We start from the raw sequence: 22,971 nt of genomic DNA on the forward strand, positions 1-22,971 counted from the left end.
CTCAAAAATGTACAAAACTTGTTTTAATTGAAGTCATCTTATAGTTTAGTAAACAAATTTTACTTAGAAATATGATCTTACTACATCATTACATTTTCTGCTCTGTGTGTGTATGTGTCTGTACTCAAAGCCATATAGCCAAGACATTCAGCCTCGGTTGTGCCACATAATGAAATAAAGGGGAATAACAGTGGATTAGTGCCACCAAAGTACTGTGCTGTCTGTGACACAGGAAGTTGTGTTGCTTCTGCTATGAGAGGTCAGGGGACCAAAAAGCAACCGCTGTGCCTCAACACCAGGTTGATGCTGTGATAAAGGGAGAGAAGGACATAGCAGTGACAGCAGCTTTGTCAGAGGAGGTGTTTTCTTGTTCAGAAAGCCCTTGTGCTTTGAACAACCATTTAAACCATTTTCCATATGATGGGATTAAGGCTATTTGCAATAATATTCTTAAGGGGGGGTTGTCACATTTTAAAGGGGGTTATTTTTCTCTTGATGTCAGAAGAGTGTTTTTTCTCATAGTTAACACAGTTGCAACCTTCTTGTAAAATGTTGGTTAATCTCTATCTTGTTCTGGAAATTATGGCTAATGTTGTGTTCATTTGTGTACTTGTTTGGTACTCATCTAGGCATCGTATCATTGTTTTGTTTAAGCAGGTTTAATTGCCCATTTGTATGCCCATCCTTCCTATGATCCTTCTGCTGTAGGCCCTCTGGAGCTGGCTAATGCACTAGCAGCTTGCTGCCTCTCTTCAAGGTTATCTTCACAGCATAGGCAGTGGGCTGCACAGCAGCTGGTGAGAACTCTTGCAGCACACGATCGAGATAATCAAACTATTCCCCAAACCCTCGCTGATATGGGGGGAGACTTACGAAAATGTTCCTTCATAAAGTTAGAGGCTCATCAGAACAGGGTAAGCATCATTTCTTCCCACTTGCATGGATGTTAATAGTCTCTTTTGCAGAATACTGAAAAAGTCAAATACTATTAATTTACAGATGCACTATATTTCTGATTTCCCACAAGAAATAATTTTTCAGTGATAAAGTAAGTTATTGCTTACCTCTGATGTAGGGAAATGCTTAGCTTCTTTGAAGGTTCCATTAAAGGGAACTTGAAGTGTTCTTAACGTACATGAAGTCAGCAGAATCACTCTAAATCTCTTCTTAGGCTAGATCTTAGTTTGCGTTCATTTTTCTATCAAAGTAGTGAACATTTTTGTCCGATATTCTCTGCAGCAGTGGCCTGTGGAGCCTGGGTCTGAACAAAGGATAGATTCCTCATAAAGCACATTCTAATTACTGTACACAATGCTGTTGGAGTAGAAAATGCATTTTGTTTGATTATTACAACATATTTCAGTAATGTAGCTAATGCTCTGTCCATTGGTTGATGTTTGCTTAATATTAGTGAACAAACATACTGAAGCTTTAGATTTAAATTCCAGTTGTGCCATGATGACTTTGGTTTTGTAGGTCATGACATGTGTTTGGTGCAATAAAAAGGGACTTTTGGCAACTAGTGGAAACGATGGCACCATAAGAGTATGGAATGTTACAAAGAAGCAGTACTCATTGCAGCAGACGTGTGTGCTCAACAAGCTGTAAGTTGATTCTTTACAAGAGTCAGATATTTAGTTTAAACCGTAATTGTGCAAGATAATGCAAAGAGCCAACCCTGCAGTATCTCTGCACTAACATGCTCACATTTTTTCTGCGGGACTGTTCTGTGTTTATGGCATGCAAAGTAAGTTAAATACCTTAAAACTGAAAACAGAACTTAAATATCAAGCTGATAAGATTTAATATAAAGAGATCATGTTAAAGCTGTTTAAAAATACTGTTAATTCATATAAGAGAAATAGGTGAAATAAAAACTATAATGGACTGTCATACAAAAGAAATGGGGCTATCCCTTCAGTGGGATAAAAAAACGTGAATATCCCTTCAGTGGGTTCCAGAGGACAGTTCCAACATATAACATAACTACAAGTGTGGTCATTTGGGTCAGGTGTCAAAAAATCTGTGACTTGTGGGATTCAGGAGCTGAGTACTTTTGTATCATTGTAACTACATCCAAAAAAGAAATCGAAAGAATATAACCTAATTCTTTAGTACAGCCTAAGTGAGTTTAACTCAGGAGAATGATGAAACAGTAGTGAGTTAGGAGGCTGTTTCATGATGATTTCTTACTGATCATTCTAGTTCTTGTTTGCTTCCTATTGTTAGATGCTGCCTCAAAAGGAATAAATGGAATGACATAACCTGACTTAAGAAGATAGCAATAAGAGCAGCATCTTCCTTTAACAGAGATCTTCCATTAGTCATATGGCAGAAAAGTGTGCTGTAGATTCTGAATTAAGTACTTTCATGGGCTTCATTGCTAACAGTATCAATAATGATTGTAAATACAAATGCAACACAATTCTATTTCTGTTATTTATTGCAGTGGCTAAGTGCCAGTTCTTCTTTTAAGGTAGACTCAGATTTTAGACCTTAGAGATGAAAAGGCATTATCCCTTGTTTTAAGTAGAATGCTCTCCTCTTTCTGTGAGAATATGGAGGAACATGATTGAACTTAGGTTACGATTCCCCTATATAGTATTGCTACCTGTTAATATTGTTACACGTGTTACGTTAGTAAGTTAATGTTGTTTCTAATAGTTACAATGTCTCATTATCTGTTTTTTTCACAAATTAAATGTCTCCTGCTTAAGCAGGAACGCTCTCGCAACATGGCTCCTGTGTCTTCAGAAATATGGGGGTGGTACAGTCTTTGGCCTACAGTATGCATCCTGGCATATTATAGCCTCTGTTTTCCTGCTGCTTACATCGGTGAAAACTGTGCCCCTCCTGAATGACATTAAGGGTAGTAAAACATACCAGTGGTCCTGTTACAGTTAGCAAAAGTGTAACCACACTGTGAGAGGAGGAGTTTAACCTGGAGCTCAAAGTGTACCTCTTCTATTTCTTTTGTCCAAGCTATTCTGCTTCACTTGTTGACTTCCCTGAAAGTTTTTCTCCACCAAAGTTGTTAAATTTCAGTTACAAATAGGTGAAACTAATGAAAGTTGTTTTCCTAATTTCTGATTGTTTTTCTAACTTCAAATTCCTCACTGTGGAAATAACTATTATGTCATTCTGTAATTTGAAGTGGTTTTAAAGAGAATATGGATCTATGAGCAGAAACATTTATTATGTAAATCCACAGTGATGGCAGGAGAACTTCAGATTTTAACTCGGGTATTTAATGCATTCTATGTTTTCATGTCTGCTTAAAGGAAATGCCCTTTCAAAATGGCATTATTTTATCCTATTACAGAGAAGGGGATTCAGAGGAAAGTCTGGGGTCACCCAGTGACCTTAGTTTCTCTCTTGTCTGTTGGAGCATCAGTGGCAAGTATCTGGCTGGAGCTACGGAAAAGATGGTGAACATCTGGCAAGTCAATGGTATGCTACCTGTGAAAACATTATAATGCAGACTATTTCTAGGGAAGGTTAGGGAAGGTGCTATGTTATTGATTGCTTGCTTACTCAAGTATTAAAGTGTGTGTGCTCTCCAATTTAAATGCCTACCACCTTCCATAGTGTCTTGTAAACAGTTTTAATTACAGGTGGGCACCAACCACATATGGATGTGATTTAAAACTAGTTCACAAGAAAACTGAGCAGCATGTGAGTCCTTGTTGAATCAGAAGTATTTAGGTGTGGGGCTTGATCGCTCTTAGCTGTTTTTGTCTGTAAATACTGTCTTCTGTACTCTGCAAGATTTACCTTTCTACATGCAGCAGGGAGAATGAAAAAATTGAAATGGAGGGAAGGATTGCTAAAGTGATCAGCTAGCTGGAATGCCTTCTAATGGGACAGAATGAGTGAGCTTGGTTTACATATTTGAACAAAAGTGTCTCAGAGGAAGAAGCTTATAAATAAATGCATTAGGAAGATAAACTCTAGGAGAGTCTTGGGGAGAAAAAGCAGCTATATAAGCAAAAGGATACAAGAAGAAACGTACATAAATTGGCAATGAATAACTTCAGTAAAATTTCTAATATTCAGAGGATTGTGATCTTATATTTTATGAGGAACATCAATTGTAATATTATTAAATTAGCCAAATTTATAAGATTGCATTGTGATAGAGGATTCTGAACCTTGTCCAGGAAAAGCTTTTGATTCATACTGCTTCATAGTCTTGTAACTCCCATGAATTTGTAGTATACTTACCTGCCTCTAAACAGGAACTCCTGATACTTTCCCATGGAAAGTAGTTTTGTTGTTTTCTTTACAAAGATGAAGTAGTTTTAAAAGACTTTTTGGACTCCTAGGAGGAAAAGGATTACTAGATCTTCAGCCTCACTGGGTATCTGCTCTAGCTTGGCCAGAAGAAGGGCCAGCTGCAACATGGACAGGTGATGCTCCAGAACTATTATTAATTGGTCGTATGGATGGATCTCTTGGTCTTATTGAAGTTGTAGATATTTCAGCCATGCACCGGCTAGAACTGGAACACTGCTACAGAAAGGATGGTAGGTGCCTGTGTCAGTATTTAAGTAGAAATTTGAATTATGAATCCTTTCCCTGCCCTCCCCCCCTTTTTTTTATTAATACTGTACATGGGACATGACTTCTGGTACGTTATTTGCATCATTCCCTTGTGTTGGTGGGAGAAGAAAAGTCTCTGGGATCTCCATCTACACCCTGATTCCCCTGCAGCAGGGACAAAGAGTTTCTAGCAACTCAGTGAAATCCTGACATTCTTTGCCGTTCTAGAAAATCAATGTAGATTCCCTGCAGCATCTGCTGTGTCTACAGATAACTTGTAGCCAGTGTCATTTGAATTACTGAATTATTGCTGGTTTTCCTATATAGTACCAGTCCTAGGGGACATCAAGTAGCACATTTTTGGTAGCATCATGTAAAGCAGCATATTGCTTCTTCAGGGAATTTGCACATTTTTTTGGTAGAATCTAGTGAGGCAATATCTGCATCCTAAGAAAGGCTCAAGTTGCTTTTCTTAGAAGCATCCCTATCTCAGGTACGTGTATAGGATTCAATCTACCTTTTTTTCTTTTCCATAGCGTATTTCTTTTCACCATGTCAGGAATATAAATGCAATTATTTTCATTAAAAGAATTTTAAAAAACTCTAGAATCATAGAATAGAATCATAGAATAGCTAGGGTTGGAAAGGACCTTAAGATCATCAAGTTCCAACCCCCCTGCCATGGGCAGGGGCTCCTCACACTAAACCATATCACCCAAGGCCACCCCAGCCCCTCTTACAGAATAAGCTCAACACTTATCATTCCAGTGGCACTCGGTTTTATCTTTATTATATAAATTCAAGAAAATTTTCAGGCCAAAGATATGTTAAGTAGCTGGGGGGGGGAAATGTGCACTTCCTGTTTTAGAGGATTGCACTGCCAAACCTCTGGCTGGGGTGAGGTTGAATTTAGTTGATTTAATTTTTGCGTTGTCTGTTTATGTAGTGTCTGTCACATGCCTTGCCTGGTTCAGTGAAGACAGACCATTTGCAGTTGGCTATTCAGATGGAAAATTGCTCATAGGTACAAAGGAGCCACTTGAAAAAGGAGGAATCGTTTTAGTCGACGCACATAAGGTAGAGTTCATCTTGTAAAAACTAATGGTGATTTCTGTAGGTAAAGATCTGTATAAGCCCTTTTTTCTGCTTCAGAGCTGCTTATAAAAACAAGTGCAGGTTAAGAACACATGCCTATTAAACATTATATTAGCTCTGAGAGTTAAATTCTCTCTGTTCTTACCATGTTACTTCATGCTGACTTCGAATTTATTTTTTAATCCAATAGGATATGATTGTTAGTATGAAGTGGGATCCAACTGGTAAGATTCTTCTGACATGTGCCAAAGAAGAAACAGTGAAACTCTGGGGATATATGGGAGGATGTTGGAGACGCCTGCATTCACTGACCCATCCAGCCCTTGTGAATGGCATTGCCTGGTGCGCTCTTCCGGGGAAAGGACCCAAGTTGCAGCTTTTACTAGCTACGTATGTAATTTATTTTTCATTGCTTCTATAGCAATTTTGCAGGTCTTTTCTACCAGTCTTTAGCACCAGAATAAAGAAAAGGTTTGTCTTTTTATTTAAAAAACATTCATTGATTAACCCAGTTGCCATGAGACCCATGAGGCTTCAGAATTCGAATGGAAAGAGTGGTGCTGGCCATGTTACCGACTGTATTCTCCATCCCACAGGACCTGTGTGTGGTGGTCCTGCTTGAATTTTTTTTGCTTCATACAAATATTTTTTCTGAGGATATGTTGTTAGTAAAAATTGAAAAGTGGGGGGAAGGGGAGAGAGGAAGGAGAGGAGAGAATAATTAAAAATCCATTTATACATTGGGAAATCAGATTACTTGGTACAATATAGTTTAACAGGAAGGTGTTGAAGACTACTGATATTTTAAGTTGATACCACACCACTGATACTTTGTCAGCTAATACATTTATGATTTATCCTGACTTCCTTTAGAGGATGCCACAATGGTTTGGTGTGTGTCTGGACCGTTCCCCAGGACATTGTAATCACACTGCAGTCCAGCTCAACTTGCTCAGAAGGATGGTGGGACCAAGAAACAAGTGCCAAGGTAAAAGGAGTAAATTTAAGAAATTCTCTTTGCTCATTCCAAAACTGGGGGAGGAGAAGAACGCGAGTGAGGTACCCAAAATAGCAACATGGCCTGGGACATTTGCTAAAAAAGGGCTGTGTTGCATTTTTTGTTATCCCTCATCCCTAAGGATGATCAGTGTTTATTCCACAGTATAGAAGCTGTGATGCTATTCTGATTTCTGTAAATAGTTCAGTGTTCCATAACTCTGAAATAATTTGCAGGATGGCTACATGAAAGCAGTAGAAGTCAAGTGTGTATTTCAACTGAGAGGACATATTACTCCTGTTCGGACTGTTGCATTCAGTCCTGATGGACTGGCATTGGTCTCTGGTGGACTCGGTGGGCTCATGAATATTTGGTCTTTACGGGTAAGATCATCTTTAATGTGCCCTGATTCTTTCCTTAGTATGGGTATCTAAAGCTTTCTCCCTTCCCTCCTCCCACTATGTTAGAAACATTAGAAAAAGCATTGTATGAAAGAATGGTATACTATTATAAAATATTGAAATAGTACTTAACATTGAACCATTTTGTGTTTCATTTCTGCTATTCAGTTCTACTATTGATTCATTCTATAGGCTTGGATATGTTAGGTGGGTTTTACAGAAACTAGCTACATAGTTGGGAACAATATTATCTTGAACTTTTCCAAAAGTCAGATAATGTGGATTATCGAGCACTTCTAAATCCTTAGTTATGTTTTTTCCTTAATATGATAAAAAGCTAGATTTTTTTTTGCTTTTAGTATAAACATTTCGGCTTTTAAATAGTTATTAAATAGTTTAGGAGAATATAATCCCTTTGGAATATGCCTGTATGAATTTAAACAGAAAAGTATCTGTGTATACACACTGACTCAAACCATTTCTTTTCTTAGGATGGTTCAGTATTGCAGAGTGTTGTGATAGGTTCTGGAGCTATTCAGACTGCAGTATGGATACCTGAAGTTGGAGTAGCTGCTTGCTCTAACAGATCAAAGGTGAGGTGACCCTGTGTCTTAATGTTCTTTCAGATTTGTCTGTCTTGACCATCCCCCTCCTTTTGGGCTCAAACTCTGAACTCCGTTGGATTTTTAAGGCTCATTGTTTCAGCTTTCAGCTCTCACCTGACCCTGGGAAGATAGGGTTTGTTTAACAGTCTCCCGTGTTTAATGTGGGGAGGCAGGGTGCAATCCATCTGAGTGGTGGTTATAAAGGATGCTGCACACCAGTTAAATCAGCTTCTCTGTTTGATGGCAGCAGCCGTAAATAGGCAACAAAAATTGGCAGAAGAGATATTTTTTTTTCTTCTTTCCTTTATTCAGCATGAAGCAATGTTTCCTTTTCCCCAGCAAATGATCTTCCAGTGATCTAACTTAAGCTAAAGCAGCCTTATCCTCAGAAGCTTTTCAGGAGCAGCAGAATTTACTTCCATGTTTGCTGTGTCACTGACGGCTGGGATCTGAACAGAAGTTCCCTAACAGTTGATTATCCTAAAAGATAAATGAATGAAGATAAACGTGACACAAGTCATGACTCCTCTTACCAGAGTTATGTTGCACGTGGCTCCAAGTATTCTGGGATTCTTAGAAAGTATTTTCTGAATTCAGACTGAATATTGTAGGTTGTATTACAAGGCAGATCCAAAACTAAAGTTACAGCATTCACTGAAATGAACTCTGCTTGTCACCATTACCATGTTTGTATTTTTCCTTGGAGTGATAATCGTAGTGTTGCCATGGGAATGTGAGGAAGGGGCAAATAGAGATGGCTTAACATTTGTCATCAGATTATTCACTCATTTTTCAACAAGAGACTAAAATGTCAAAGCTTGTGTGTTTTCTGGCCCCCGTGGAGTTTAATATGATTAGTGATAAATTGGTGGAGCTGAATAATCCTGTTCTATGAATTTTTAATTTCTGGTGTGTCTTGTGACTGCTGTTAAACAGGACGTGCTGGTAGTGAACTGTACATCAGAGTGGATATCTTCCAATCACGTCCTTGCAACATGTAGGACTGCGCTGAAACAGCAAGGAGTTCTAGGATTAAATATGGCTCCTTGCATGCGAGCTTTCCTGGAACGTTTGCCAATAATGCTTCAGGAGCAGTATGCTTATGAAAAGGTAAGAAGAGCTAATGTGAACATTTACAGATTTGTCTGACACATGGTCACTGTTTGAATCTCAACTAGTTTCAGTCTTTTACCACAGAGAACCCAGATGACTTTCCTACATCCTATGTGTCAATGCCTTTCTCAAAGCTACTTTGCTCCTATTTTGGGAATATGTAAAGTGTTAGACAAACCTTGATGAAGCATGGGGGAAAGTATTTTTCTCCAGGACTAGCTCTGAAGCACTCCTATTTCTGAATTGGAGAAGGTATATTTCTAACTTTGCTCTTTCAATCTGTCTCTCACTCTCCTCACCTTTAGCCCCATGTGGTTTGTGGAGACCAGCTTGTTCATAGTCCTTACATGCAGTGCTTGGCGTCACTTGCTGTGGGCCTTCACCTGGATCAGCTCTTGTGCAACCCCCCAGTACCACCTCACCACCAGAGCTGCCTCCCTGATCCTGCAGCCTGGAACCCTACAGAATGGGCCTGGCTGGAGTGTTTCTCTACTACCATCAAAGCTGCTGAAGCCCTGGCCAAGGGAGCACAGTTCCCAGAATCCTTTACTGTTCCGGACCTGGAACCTGTTCCAGAGGATGAGCTTACTCTCCTAATGGTAAAATGTGCTGTATTGTCTCAGTGTGGTGGTTTTGAGCATATGGGTTGCTGCAGTTGACATCTCTGAACTGCAAAGATTCATATTCATTAACATAAACACCAGCAGTAAGTGTGAGTTTGTTTTTTCATTACCTGATTAGAATATACTGTAAAGGTTGCTCTTTTTGTGTGGAATGAGCACAACTCATTTGCATGTTAACAGCCAAACCAAAACAACCCAAAACTGTGATAATAATTTCCCTATGTGATAAAAACAAGAAGTGTAGAGCTTTACAATGGTATTTTTAGAGTAACATTTTGGCATGTTTCTACACCAGATTATTTTGCTCCTGTTGATTGTCTCTTTACGACAGTTACAATATGTAAACCGAAATAGAAATTTCAGATTAAGACTTCTTTTATCAGCAAGCTTATCACATTTTAATCCAAAATAAAAAAAAAGTAAATAGGGAAAGATTACTTCATCATTAATTTTGTTTGGTTTCCCTTTTTATTTGGATCGCAAGTTACGGATAACAGTGTGATTGCTAGATAGGTGTAGTAAGGAAATACGCTTGGCCTGCGGATGAAAATAAAGCGTTTGAGTCTGCCCATACTCATTCTTATTGCTGTACCATTTAGATTTATTTGAATGTCAGTATTGTTCTCAGAAAGGAAAATATGTATTACATCACAGAAAAATCGTGCATCTTTCGAACTGAATGCAGTAACTGTGGCTTTTGTTGTGTAGGATAACAGTAAATGGATCAATGGTATGGATGAACAGATAATGTCTTGGGCAACGTCAAGGCCGGAGGTCAGTATAATTGATGTGGGTTTTTTTTCTTCCCCCCCCTTTTTTTTTAACTTTCTAAGCTATTGAAAGTACTCTTGTTCTAAAGCATTCTTTCATGTTATGCCATAGGATTGGCACCTGGGAGGTAAATGTGACGTTTATCTCTGGGGAGCAGGAAGACATGGACAGTTAGCAGAAGCTGGTAGAAATGTCATGATTCCGGTAGCAGCACCTTCATTCTCTCAGGCTCAGCAGGTGATCACCATGTGTTGTTTGTACAGTTTGACAAAAGTCTTGCGATTAGGTCTGTTCAATTTCTTCTTTGAATTTACTGTAAAGTACCTCCAAAACATGCGTTTTCACTAAAGAGGAAGTCTTGGATTATTTGATAAAGTCACATGAAAAGGCCACTGAAATCTGATAACACAAAATTGCTTGATATGAGCATGAGTTGAAAATACCTGTACAGCTTTAACATAATACATGTGCCAATTTTGTTTTCCAAAATAACGTTGACATGCAGGATGGAAAGATCAAAACTAAATCTCAGGTGGGAAGACATTGTGATTTCTCTTAGTTCTCAGGATAAAGGTTTGCCAAAACTAAGAGCAAATATCACTGAAGTAGTTTTTATTATGGTGTGGTTTGGTAGCAAAAGTGTTAAACGTGGGGTGAGTGAAGTCTTCTGTTAACAGGATTATCATAAAGATATTTGCAGTGTGATAAAAGTCTGTTGTCTTGATATAATTGCAAAGAAAAAATATTGTAACACAGCTATTGCAATGTTGTTGCATCCAAAAATCATTAAAACTTTGTGTCTTTCTAAATTAGGTTGTTTGTGGTCAGAATTGTACTTTCGTCATTCAAGCTAATGGCACGGTGTTGGCTTGTGGAGAAGGGAGCTATGGGCGTCTGGGACAAGGAAATTCTGATGATCTTCATGTGTTAACAGTCATTTCAGCACTGCAAGGTAAAATTACTGGCTTTGAAATGAGTCTCTGCAACACAGCTAAGCATTTGGGTACTTAATGTAATTATTTGCACTGATGCTAGTTTTGCAGATTTACACATAAGATATTGTAATCTAATTAAAAAATTGAAGAAATGAACCAAATGTAAATTTTTTAAGATTTAAGTAGTAATATGGTGAGACACTGGCACAGGGTGCCCAGAGGAGCTGTGGCTGCCCCATCCCTGGCAGCGTTCAAGGCCGGGTTGGACAGGACTTGGAGCAACCTGGTCTAGTGGAAGGTGTCTCTGCCCATGGCAGAGGGTTGGGACTGGATGAGCTTTAAGGTCCCTTCTAACCCAAACAAGTCTGTAATTCTATTATTCTATGTTAAAATTACTTACTTGTAAGAAGGCTTCAGGGTCAAGTGTTTGCTCAAGATAGGAGCATTGCATTTTAAAACTAATGGCAAGCCAGAAGCACAGTTTGTACACGAGAAAATTATGGATTTGTTATAGCAGTTTATTTTTATTTTCAACAAGCAGTCTGTGTTTGTGCTTGGTTCCTTTCCCCAGACTTAACTGGCTACCACTAGGAGCGCTCAGATAAATGCATATTAAGAGTTGTTACAATTTATTCAAATCTTCGTTTTCTCATTTTGCTCTAACAGGCTTTGTTGTAACACAGCTGGTGACCTCCTGTGGATCTGATGGACATTCCATGGCTTTAACAGAAAGTGGCGAGGTCTTTAGCTGGGGTGATGGAGACTATGGCAAACTGGGACATGGGAACAGCGACAGACAGCGCAGGCCTAGACAGATTGAGGCTTTGCAAGGAGAAGAAGTGGTGCAGGTACCAAATTATTTGTTGTCTCCTACAAGCTGCAGGCCTGGAAACCTAGTGCTAAGAATGTTCCAGAACTATTGTAAGTCTTGACAGTTTGAATTCAGGTACTGAATAAAAACCAGTAACTTTTCACTCCTCTGAGCATGATGAATCCAGCTGATCATTTCCAGCTGAAGGATGTTAACATCACAAAGCTCACTGTTGATGTGTGATGTTAAGTGACAGTTGTTACTGGAGAAGACTGAAAATGAGAAAAAACATGGGAAAGAGGGATGACCAAAAGATTGTCAAAATACAGACATGATTTAGAAGTTACCCTTAGTCCTTTTTAGGTGACCTAACCCTAACCCTAATGGAGACCTCCTCCTAAGTACTAAAGGTGGATTATAACAGTGCACCAAAACATATTTGATTTTGACTTAGAAGTTTCTTTATAGAAATAGAAAATAGAGCACAAGAGCAATCTGCTGGCAGAAAAGAGTATTTGGTAAAAATAACTAATAAAACACCTGAAAGCCTTTCTTCTGCGGGTATCCAGTTGCCCTCCTCAGTGTTACCATTGAGAAGAATAAGAGATAGGTTGTTGGAGAAATCATTAATACTAAAATACCTCTATTTTAGCTCTTTGTAAAGTGAATATTGTTTAGGGGAGGAAAAAGCATTACAGATTTCCATACAATAGCCTATATAATCCCCCCCCCCGAAAAATAAATCTAAAGTGCATCTAAAATCATGTTTATTTTCTTTCCAGATGTCATGTGGCTTCAAACACTCAGCTGTGGTGACAGCAGATGGCAAACTTTTTACATTTGGAAATGGTGATTATGGTCGATTAGGACTTGGAAATACTTCCAACAAGAAACTTCCAGAAAGAGTGACAGCGCTGGAAGGTTACCAGATTGGACAGGTATGGTTTATCTACAGCTAGCAGTGTATATTTACAGCTGACATTTATGTTTTCAACATATTTAAGTGTTCTGGTTTTTGTTTCTTTTTAACCATGGCTTTCAGTTTGATTATGATGGCAGAACTTAACTAGGCATCATTTTTTAAATAATGACTTCTCTGACTGTCTTGATCCTTTTTTTGCAAAACTTGCCCATGTTTTTTAACATTTTAAAATGTCAAGGTTTAGGCATTTTTAAGCATGAATTTGTTAGCTATTTTCTATCTTAAACAGTGAGCATGTGTAGCATAATACTGTTCTTTGGCTCTAGGAGCTCAGAGGAGGCAAATGCCTTAGAAATACTACTGTGGTCCTAAATGTCTTGAAAACACTGTAATAAGCAGTGGAAGCTTTAGTGGCTTTAAATGGATACTTAATTTTAAGAACTTGATATTTCTTTTCTTAAATGTAGCTGGGGTGTTAGTAGTAAGTTAGCAAAAACTGTGCTAATTAGTCTGTTTCTCTCAACCAGGTGGCCTGTGGACTCAATCATACTGTAGCTGTGTCAACAGATGGCTCAATGGTTTGGGCTTTTGGAGATGGAGATTATGGTAAACTTGGTTTGGGGAATTCCACTGCCAAGTCCTCACCACAGGTTAGAATTCCAAGAGAAATTACTCTTCGTATAAATTTTTAGTGATGTTACATGTATTGCTCAGTGCTCAGAGCGTAATTTTCAGAGGTTAAACTATGAATTCCATACACTATACTGCACTGCTGTAATACACCCTGGTATAAATGATTCCGGTGTGTTATGCTGAGCCTGACACTTGAAAGAATAATAGTGCCCTTATCTCAGTGGCAATACAGATAGGCAAAATCTTAGGATTAACCTAAAGAAGAGAGCTTTCTTATTTTGGAACTTGGGGGGGGAAGGTTGTTTACAAACTCACCTACTTCCTCCCATGCCACTCCTTGCTCACTTTTGGTAAAAAATTGGTGTATTGAATCATTGTACGTAGAATAAGGGTTTAGTTCCATAAAAAAGAAAACTTTGTCTCAGTTTCTGTATTGATTTACAAGCATTAATTAGAGTAATCCTACAATGTATGCATTGCTGAGTAGGAATTACAAAATTTCTTTTTGGAAGCAGGAGTTGCAGATGAAATTCATGGTTGCTTTTGAGTTATACCCTCATAATCCAATAGCTCTTTTTCCTTTCACTTACCCCTTAGAAAGTGGATATTCTTTGTGGAATTGGAATTAAAAAAGTTGCCTGTGGAACCCAGTTCTCTGTTGCGCTGACAAAAGATGGGCATGTATATACTTTTGGACAAGGTAGGACAATCTGGTGTTTAGATCTCTATCTGTAGTTTGTGTGTATTGCAAGTGAAAAAGAAGAATATTAAGACACATTTTTAAGACTAACCTAACGCTACTTGTTCAGTTTGTGCTGGCCTAGCCTGAATTTTGGAACTTCAACATTGCCATTTTAATACACACCTAAAATCCAGATTTGTAGCTCTGGTTTGATCTAGTTTGATCTCAGGACAGCCTTTCCATTTACTGATTTACTTTTTGAAGAATGTTTTCCTAGAACTTCACTGAATTTCATGTGTCCAAAAACATCCGGTTACTTAAAGTTTTACTTTGTGTAATAAAACATATGCCTACACAAGCTGTTTAAAAACCTGGACAGAAGAATTTCCAACTGCACTGAATTAAAAATGTTCAAATTTCTCAAGTCAGTTAATACATATGTGTTATAAAACATGTATTGTGTTATGTGATCAATATTTAGATATTTAGGTTTTAATAGAGTTTGATTGAGTTTCAGACTTAAAGTGAAAATAACACTTTTAGCAATATTAGCACTGTTTTGTAGGAAATATGTTAGATTTCTCCCTAATTACTCTTGTGTCCTAGCTCCAAGGGTATTTAAAATTGCTTTTTGTCCCTGACTTCTACCTGCAAGTGAATTTCACTTTTTAATGTTCTTTACATTTATAGACATAAATGTGCTTGCAATTCCAGATCGCCTGATAGGTTTGCCAGAAGGTCGCGCTCGAAATCACAACAGACCCCAGCAAGTTCCTGTACTGTCAGGAATCTTCATTGAAGACATAGCTGTAGGAGCAGAGCATACCCTAGCCCTGTCATCTACAGGGGATGTGTATGCTTGGGGTAGCAACTCTGAAGGACAGGTGTGTACTATCTTCTGTTTATTTCTCACCTTTGTAAGGCTAGAATTTTACTTTACAGATGTCCTCAGAATGTCTTTATTTGTGGGGGAAAGAAGGCTTTTATTTTTGTTCTCCTTCTTCCCCCCTCTCCTCACCTCCCCCTGCCCCCCCAGCCACAAGAATATTTTGGGCATTTCCATTATATTATTTCCTATGCTATTACATGGCAGCGCTGAAAACATTCTACCCAAGTTATTCTCGTTAATGCTTTCTATAAAAAAATACAAATTTTTACCCAATTCTTAAACTGTTATCAGGTTTTTTTCAGCATTATAAAATGCACGATTGGTGTCAATCAGATTTGTGAACTATTTTATTGCTTTTCATAAAGAAAATACAAATTAACTTTATTTAGAGACTCATTTTTTCAAGACAGAAAAAATGTTGTCAGTAAGTCCTCTCTTTCCTTTGGGACCCTAATTTTATCCCTGCTCTTAACAAGTCCTCACGCGTGTATAGCTCATTTTCAAAAGCACCTCAGCTTTTAGACAGTTCTGCCTGCTACAAGTATAGCAAAGACCCTGTTGACCTCATGGTATGTTAGCTCTTGGCATGTCAAGAAGATTGGGCCAAGTTCATCCTCAGGTATTTTAGAATTGAGATCTTGAGAAGGGTTGTTGATCAAGTTGTTTAGAATACTTTCTGAGAGGAATCTCTGTGGTCTTTGCTCGGTTTTCAGTTTGGTTTGATTTTGTTTTCGTAGGGTGTTTACTGTGTGTTTCTGGAAGAGAAAAAACATTTACAATACGAAATTTTCACTTTAAGAGTATGATATGTACCTGTCAGAAATCAGAACAGCTTCAGTAAACTTTCTCTTTACACAAATGTTGTTTTCATGAACTACTGTAGGGATTTACACAATAGACATATGAGCGTTGTTTTCTTATGCATGAGAAAGACTGTGCAACATAGGTGACCTGCAGAACAGATTAGTTCCTCAGTCTACAAACAATTTCTACATGTTTTAAGGTTTCTTAGACACCTAGGTCTGCCACTCCCCTTGAGTACAGATGCAGTAGTCTGTTGAAACTAAAAGGCAAATGCTAACATGGTAAATATTTTTTGTCCCAGTATACACTGTAGATAAATACCATTTTTTACAATTTGCTCTGAATTTTTGCTCAGAGAGTTTTAGAAATATCATCACAGTTGTTGATTCTTCTTTGTCCCTTTTACATCTGTTATAAATTGTCAGCTTGGATTGGGCCATACCAACCATGTCAGAGAACCAACCCTCGTAACAGTCCTGCAAGGGAAGAACATTAGACAGATTTCAGCAGGACGTTGCCACAGTGCTGCCTGGACAGCTCCACCAGTTCCACCAAGAGCTCCAGGTAAAGAACAGGCCCTGTTTGTAGGGCATTTGAATCAGCTTTAGTGTTTCCTGGGGAATGGGTGTAACAAGAACTTTGGAACACTGGGACAAAATTTAGTTTATTTTATATCCATGCAGGTTTTTAAATCATTTTAGTCTCTTAATTTTGCTGGTGTCGTGGTTTATTCCAGTAGGCAGCTAAGTACCACATAAGGTACTGCAAAGATAATCAACTCTACCCCAGGCCAAAGCAGTACAGGTACTCTTTATGAAATAATGCTTTTTTTCTGTTTCTGTGGTAGGTGTTTCAGTGCCTTTACAGCTTGGTTTACCTGATGCCATTCCACCACAGTATGGGGCACTGAAAGAAGTGAGCATTCATACAGTAAGAGCAAGGCTCAGACTGCTGTACCATTTTTCTGACCTCATGTACTCTTCATGGAGATTACTTAACCTCAGTCCCAATAACCAGGTAAATTTCATTTGGAAAAAAACAGATTAGCTGTGCTGTGTTATGTCACATTGCTAGAGAGTTTCTGACCAGATCAAGATGGATCTTAGTAACAGGTTCTGTGAGTTTTCTATAATTAATCAGAAAAGATACAACTCTAGATTAAAGCAAACCTAGTCAAAGGATTGTTTTGGTTTCCAGAAGCTTCCTGGCCTCAAAGCAAAACCCACAAAATGCTGACCCATCTGTTTCCTGAAACACTGAAGTGCTAGTTATCACTATGAAGGGTTTTACGCTGTAAAGAACAGAATTAATATCCTCTATTAATATGTTTATCCTCACATTGCTTTATTGCAGAACAGTACATCTCATTACAATGCTGGAACATGGGGAATAGTTCAAGGACAGCTAAGACCCTTGCTGGCACCACGCGTTTACACGCTCCCCATGGTGCGCTCCATAGGAAAAACTATGGTTCAGGGCAAAAACTATGGGCCACAGATTACTGTGAAAAGGATATCAACCAGGTCAGTATTGTTTAACAGGCGTTGCGTTGCACCTCAGATGAATATTTACACTCATACGTTTTCCATAACTTCTCTTCTTTTGTCTTTGTCGGTTGGTTTGATTTTGGTTTTGTTGAAAGAGGTCGGAAATGCAAGCCCATTTTTGTACAGATAGCAAGGCAAGTGGTAAAGCTGAACGCATCAGACCTTCGCCTACCTTCCCGTGCCTGGAAAGTGAAACTGGTTGGAGAAGGAGCTGATGATGCAGGTGGAGTGTTTGATGACACTATTACAGAAATGTGTCAGGTATGAAAAGTCTGTTAGTTCAAAATGTCTGGGTAGAGGTTTGTTCTCTCTGGTGTCTTTTCGTATTTCTCTAATTGCCTTTTTGCAGCATAGCAGATACTTGTTCTTCAGTCTTGGGCAACAAAGCTAGAGCTGCCTACTTAGGAATGTCTCCAGGAGTAAATAAATCTTCTAGATTATGGCAAGGAGATGCCGTAAGGCCACACTACAGTAGACCCCTTGGAGTTTTGATGTGGCCCGTACATGTTTTGAAAGCATCTGAATCCCTCCATTCTGTCCAGACAGTACCTTTTGCAGGAGGTGTTGTACTGTGTTCCATGATTACAGGACATTCCATGCATGCAATACAGAAGCACCTGAGGCTTCCTCACGTACCCAAAGATACATGTCACTTCTCAGATTCAGTGCTGGAAAGATCAGTAGCAAAAAGTGCACATTTCTATATATATATTCTTTTATATATTAAATATATATTTCTGTAAGAGGTTTGTTATCCCTGTTTCTAAGAAGGCTTGTTTGTTGTTGATTTTTAAGGAACTGGAAACTGGAATAGTAGACCTGCTTATTCCTTCCCCAAATGCTACAGCTGAAGTAGGCTACAATAGAGATAGGTAAGCTGTCCAGGATTTGCTTTTATTGCAGATATTAGTGGGTGAAAAGTAAAATGTTCCATTAACTGTTTTATACCAAATGATGAGACTTCACAATTGTCTCTAGTATATTTTTTCCTTCTGGTTGTGATGTTACTCGATTGTGGAAGAGAGGGCATGGTTTTAACATGAACTTCCTGGATTGCTGATGCAATGCAGAACAACATCAAGATTGCCAGCCTTTGGGGTCAGGATTAGTTCTGCCTATCTCAGCTTCTGCTATTTTAATAGTAACAGATAACTGTAATCTTCTGATCTGGACACTCCTTGCTGTTAATAATGTTGACAGTTACTACACTCTGCTTAGAAATGTTCTGTCTTTTACTTCTAATGAAGTAGCATGGAAGTGATACTAGAGCATTTTAACTGCTTCTTTGTTCTTTCAGGTTTCTCTTTAACCCTTCAGCATGTTTAGATGAACATCTAATGCAGTTTAAGTTCTTGGGCATTCTCATGGGTGTAGCTATTCGTACAAAAAAGCCATTAGATCTTCATTTGGCTCCAATGGTCTGGAAGCAACTTTGTTGTATCCCACTCATCTTGGAGGATTTGGAGGAGGTAGATCTGCTCTATGTGCAGACCCTCAACAGCATTCTTCACATTGAAGACAGTGGGATTACTGAAGAAAATTTCCATGAGGTAAGATATGAAAGTTAGAGTTTTTAGGTTTATTCTGAAAGCAATTACTTTATCAGATTGACCTTAATTTAGGTGTTTATCCCTGTAATTGGAATAACAGGGACTTCCTATGCTTTTGGAATAGATCTTACAGTTCTAGGTGACAAATAGTAAAATACTAACTTCAGATCACTAGTGGTGACTTACACTGAACATACTTTTCCTGTTTTGCAGATGATTCCTTTAGATTCTTTTGTTGGCCAAAGTGCTGATGGTAAAATGGTTCCCATAATCCCTGGAGGGAACAGTATCCCACTTACCTTTTCAAACAGGAAAGAGTATGTGGAGAGGGCAATTGAGTACAGACTCCATGAAATGGACCGTCAGGTAAGACTCTCATGGCAACCTTATCCTCATTTTTAATGCAAATAGAGTTTTTGATTTATTTATGCAAGCTTCCATTCCAGTTTATTGGGCATAAGACAGTCTTGGCTTTCCACATCTCACTTGGGTCCCTGTGGCTTACACACACACAAGCCCCCGAACTGCTTTGGGGTTTTGTTTTCAATTAGTCCTATTTTTCTTAGTAATTGCTCAGTTGAGAGAAGAGCATTAGAAATCAGGACCTGTCTTCCATGAGAGTAGCCCCACTGCCAACTGTCAGCTCCACTTGAGAAATGAACCTGCAGTTGTGCATGCTGTACGCTGTCATTAGGCAGGATAACAGCACAGATGGGCTGAAGTAACTGTTTTGTTTAACTTCAAGCTATTTCTCATCTGCTTTAGTACAGAAGCTACAACTATTTAATGCTATCTTTTGAGAAGTGTTAATTGCTTGTCGGCATGCTTTGTGTATTTTGTCAGTTGTATAGTGAAGCTTGTGAATGCAGTTTACTAATTACATGCTAGGAAGGTTATTGTCCTTTTTTCTCAAGATGCAGATGCATGTGTGATATTGTCTGCATTAAAAAAGTAACTTTCTCATCAGAGGTACCAAATCCTAAGTCTTCTAGAACAAGTATGGACTTCTTATAAATATGACTTTGGTCCAGCTCAGATGTATGATAGCTACACAGTTTTTCGGTTTAGCCATCATCATTTGTGCTGCTAACTTGCACTTTTTTAAGTTCTTCTGGTTTGCATCAAACCACATTTTTTAATATGCAGTTGCAATCAAAAATGCCTGTAATATTCTATAGGATTTTGAGAGGGGATACAGCTCTTACAGGGGACGCGTGCACGAGAGGTTGTATTTGGCAGATATTCTGTAATTCTCTATCCCATTCCTCCACTGATACATTGCTTTTGCATTTAAATGGCACCATAAGTGGCAGAGGTAAGGAAGTGGCACTGCAAATGCATCTTCTTTTTTGGGCAACAGGTGGCTGCTGTAAGAGAAGGAATGTCTTGGATTGTTCCAGTTCCTTTGTTGTCTCTTCTGACCGCCAAGCAGTTGGAGCAAATGGTCTGTGGAATGCCAGAAATATCAGTTGAAGTTCTGAAGAAAGTTGTGCGTTACCGAGAAGTCGATGAGCAGCATCAGCTTGTTCAGTGGTTCTGGCACACTCTTGAAGAGTTTTCAAATGAGGAGAGAGTCCTTTTCATGCGGTTTGTGTCAGGAAGATCTCGATTGCCAGCCAACACAGCTGATATATCTCAGCGATTCCAAATAATGAAGGTTGATAGGGTAAGATGCTGCTTTCAGGTGCTGTTTTTGTTGATGTTGTTTGTTTGTCTGTCTGTCTGGTTTTTATTCCTGTCTGGTATAATCTGTCCTTTAGCAATAGGAGACAGGTTTCCATAATTGTAAATTTACAGGGAAAGTATGGGATTGGAAATGCTCTGAGCTGTTAAAAGCAAATGTTTTAATTGTGTGGAAGGTCGTATACTGCATGAATTGCATCGTAACTCATTTGGTGCATTTACTATAGTTATATGATGGGAGGTCAAAATAACTTCTTGCCAAGAAACAAACCTTCTCCTATTGTAACTTGTTCAGTGTAATTTTCTGTTCCAATACCTTTTTTTATTTGATAATTTTTACACTTTTTAAAAAAGTTTTAAATATGTGTAAGTCGCAACATATGACCACCAGTGAATGGCTTAAAACCACTGTGATGAGTTTACAGAGTGTTACTCTATGTACAGGATGCATTCATTTGGCATTACTTTGGGGTTTTGTGCAGTGGAAGTATGTACTCTGTGAACTGCATGAGTCAAAAACTTCGCAAAATCTAAGATAGCAGGGTTTTGACTGTCACCTTTGGTTAGGTATCACTCCAGTTGCCTAATTTTAAGGCCCACTGTGGTGTGTACTTGGTATCTTCCAATAAGCTGCTAATGTTGCTTGGTATCTTCCAATAAGCTGCTAACTAATAGTGTGATCAGCTTTTCCATTTCATTGCTGGGTTGAACTACTCACAGAGCAGGTGATACAGCAGTCATTTTGCACCTCCTTAAAGATGAAACAACTGATGTAAACAAGGGAGGCCAGTCTGTTGCTTATAAGGAATTTCAAGATAGAATGTGAAAATGCTGACTGACAGAGGCACGGAAGGGAGGGAGCAATGGAATATGGATAATGTTGCGGGTTTTGCTTCATTCACAACTTAACAGTGTCCCACCTTTTATCCATTTCCACAGCCTTACGACAGCTTGCCTACCTCACAGACTTGTTTCTTTCAACTGAGGCTCCCACCTTACTCCAGTCAACTAATCATGGCAGAGCGTTTGCGCTATGCAATCAATAATTGCAGGTCTATAGATATGGACAATTATATGCTCTCACGGAATGTGGACAATGCAGAGGGCTCAGACACAGATTATTGACATTCTGTGAACAAAATCATCTTCCTTTTACTACAAATAGTGCCCTAAGTCCAATTCATTGTTGACATAATTTTACAGTAACCATAGATGTTTTAGGAGCATAAAACCAGATGTTAATAGACAGTGGCCACATTTTAGTTACTCTAAATGTAACAAAAATTTAGATGTTTTTATTTTTTTGTGATTGTAAAAAAAAGGAAAAAAGGAAAAAGAAAACAAAAAAAGGATGATGGGTAAGTTTTTTTTCCTCCTTTTTTGGTCACTTTTGATAAGTTTGCATGGAGACATTTTGGTGCATTTTTGTTGGGAATAGTACATTTGTAAGCCCTCCCAGTAAACATGAAGAGTTGTACATTGTGTATAATTGTTCATTAGCAAGGACAGTTTTACATGAATATTCACATATTTATTTTGTTTTAATTTGAATTGCCTGTGCAGGGTTCCTTACGCAGAGAAAAATAAAGCAAATTGAAGAATCGGTTGCTTGGATGCATTTGTGAACTGTGGTTGGTTTACTCAGTCTTCATACTTCTGTACTTTGGCTCAGGAAAATTTTGTGTTCCAGTGTTTAGACAGGGTGCGACATTTGAAGCATCTTAAAATGTTTATCTTCAACACATCTGATGTGCTCTGCATTCTGTGTCTGTCTGAGGTACTGGCTTTTTCAGGCGTACCATTTATTCCTTGTACTTCAATACAAGTTAACGTTGTACCTGGTTCCTTCTTGATGTTCACTTAAACATTTTTCTCCTCCACAGTAGTAGTTGTTGCCAGTCACGACATACTGCCACCTTGCTCAGTAACCTTGACATCTCGTCAAACCAACCAAAACCAAACGTCTTTTGTAATGTACAGATTGATGTCACTGATTCCTGATCAGAGTGCAAAACAATCAAAATGGAAGTGGCAGGGTAGTAGTCAAGGCTGTAGATTCTGTACATGTTCCTAATTATGCCTTTGCTTCAGTAAATGTCATGTGTTTGGTCTTGTTTGGTTGCTGCTGTGATTGTACTGTGATCAGCAGAGTGTGGCTTACACTGTGATGTTCATATTTGGTTGGGCCAGTGATGTACTGTACAAAGACCTTGTTGTTCTGTGTCTTAAGGAAGTGCTGAAGAACAGATCTCTGTTTTTCTTCAGCATCTGTATCAAAACTGTATCAAGCTATAGGTGCTGCTTGGTGTTCAGGAGCAGGATTTACCTGGGATGAGGAAAAGGGTCCAGTCTGTCTCCCGGTGAGTCA

The 22,971-nt window shown here is 38.6% G+C and overlaps 1 protein-coding gene across 12 annotated transcripts in view; it reads left to right on the plus strand.

The window, feature by feature from the left end:
• Window positions 1–22,217, plus strand: part of HERC1 (HECT and RLD domain containing E3 ubiquitin protein ligase family member 1) — a 118,362-nt gene extending 96,145 nt beyond the window's left edge. For 10 of the 12 annotated variants that reach the window (XM_062625760.1, XM_062625770.1, XM_062625779.1 and 7 more), the window contains 28 exons: window positions 655–914; window positions 1,477–1,604; window positions 3,323–3,450; window positions 4,326–4,526; window positions 5,489–5,619; window positions 5,828–6,027; window positions 6,511–6,625; window positions 6,871–7,017; window positions 7,527–7,628; window positions 8,577–8,750; window positions 9,059–9,352; window positions 10,085–10,150; window positions 10,259–10,384; window positions 10,961–11,099; window positions 11,749–11,930; window positions 12,676–12,831; window positions 13,343–13,465; window positions 14,046–14,148; window positions 14,845–15,014; window positions 16,249–16,387; window positions 16,671–16,840; window positions 17,177–17,346; window positions 17,466–17,631; window positions 18,166–18,242; window positions 18,668–18,920; window positions 19,134–19,286; window positions 20,281–20,586; window positions 21,543–22,217. In XM_062625760.1, the coding sequence (XP_062481744.1) occupies window positions 655–914; window positions 1,477–1,604; window positions 3,323–3,450; window positions 4,326–4,526; window positions 5,489–5,619; window positions 5,828–6,027; window positions 6,511–6,625; window positions 6,871–7,017; window positions 7,527–7,628; window positions 8,577–8,750; window positions 9,059–9,352; window positions 10,085–10,150; window positions 10,259–10,384; window positions 10,961–11,099; window positions 11,749–11,930; window positions 12,676–12,831; window positions 13,343–13,465; window positions 14,046–14,148; window positions 14,845–15,014; window positions 16,249–16,387; window positions 16,671–16,840; window positions 17,177–17,346; window positions 17,466–17,631; window positions 18,166–18,242; window positions 18,668–18,920; window positions 19,134–19,286; window positions 20,281–20,586; window positions 21,543–21,728 (4,565 nt within the window). In that variant the 3' untranslated portion in view covers window positions 21,729–22,217. The remainder of the gene's footprint in view (window positions 1–654; window positions 915–1,476; window positions 1,605–3,322; window positions 3,451–4,325; window positions 4,527–5,488; window positions 5,620–5,827; window positions 6,028–6,510; window positions 6,626–6,870; window positions 7,018–7,526; window positions 7,629–8,576; window positions 8,751–9,058; window positions 9,353–10,084; window positions 10,151–10,258; window positions 10,385–10,960; window positions 11,100–11,748; window positions 11,931–12,675; window positions 12,832–13,342; window positions 13,466–14,045; window positions 14,149–14,844; window positions 15,015–16,248; window positions 16,388–16,670; window positions 16,841–17,176; window positions 17,347–17,465; window positions 17,632–18,165; window positions 18,243–18,667; window positions 18,921–19,133; window positions 19,287–20,280; window positions 20,587–21,542) is intronic. The other 2 variants (XM_062625790.1, XM_062625840.1) reach the window with 2 other exon arrangements.
• Window positions 22,218–22,971: the final 754 nt, after the last annotated feature.

This window comes from Pezoporus occidentalis, unplaced genomic scaffold (assembly GCF_034315485.1).
Source record: "Pezoporus occidentalis ecotype Australia unplaced genomic scaffold, CSIRO_AGI_Poc_V1 ctg11, whole genome shotgun sequence".
Taxonomy (NCBI): Eukaryota; Metazoa; Chordata; class Aves; order Psittaciformes; family Psittacidae; genus Pezoporus; species Pezoporus occidentalis.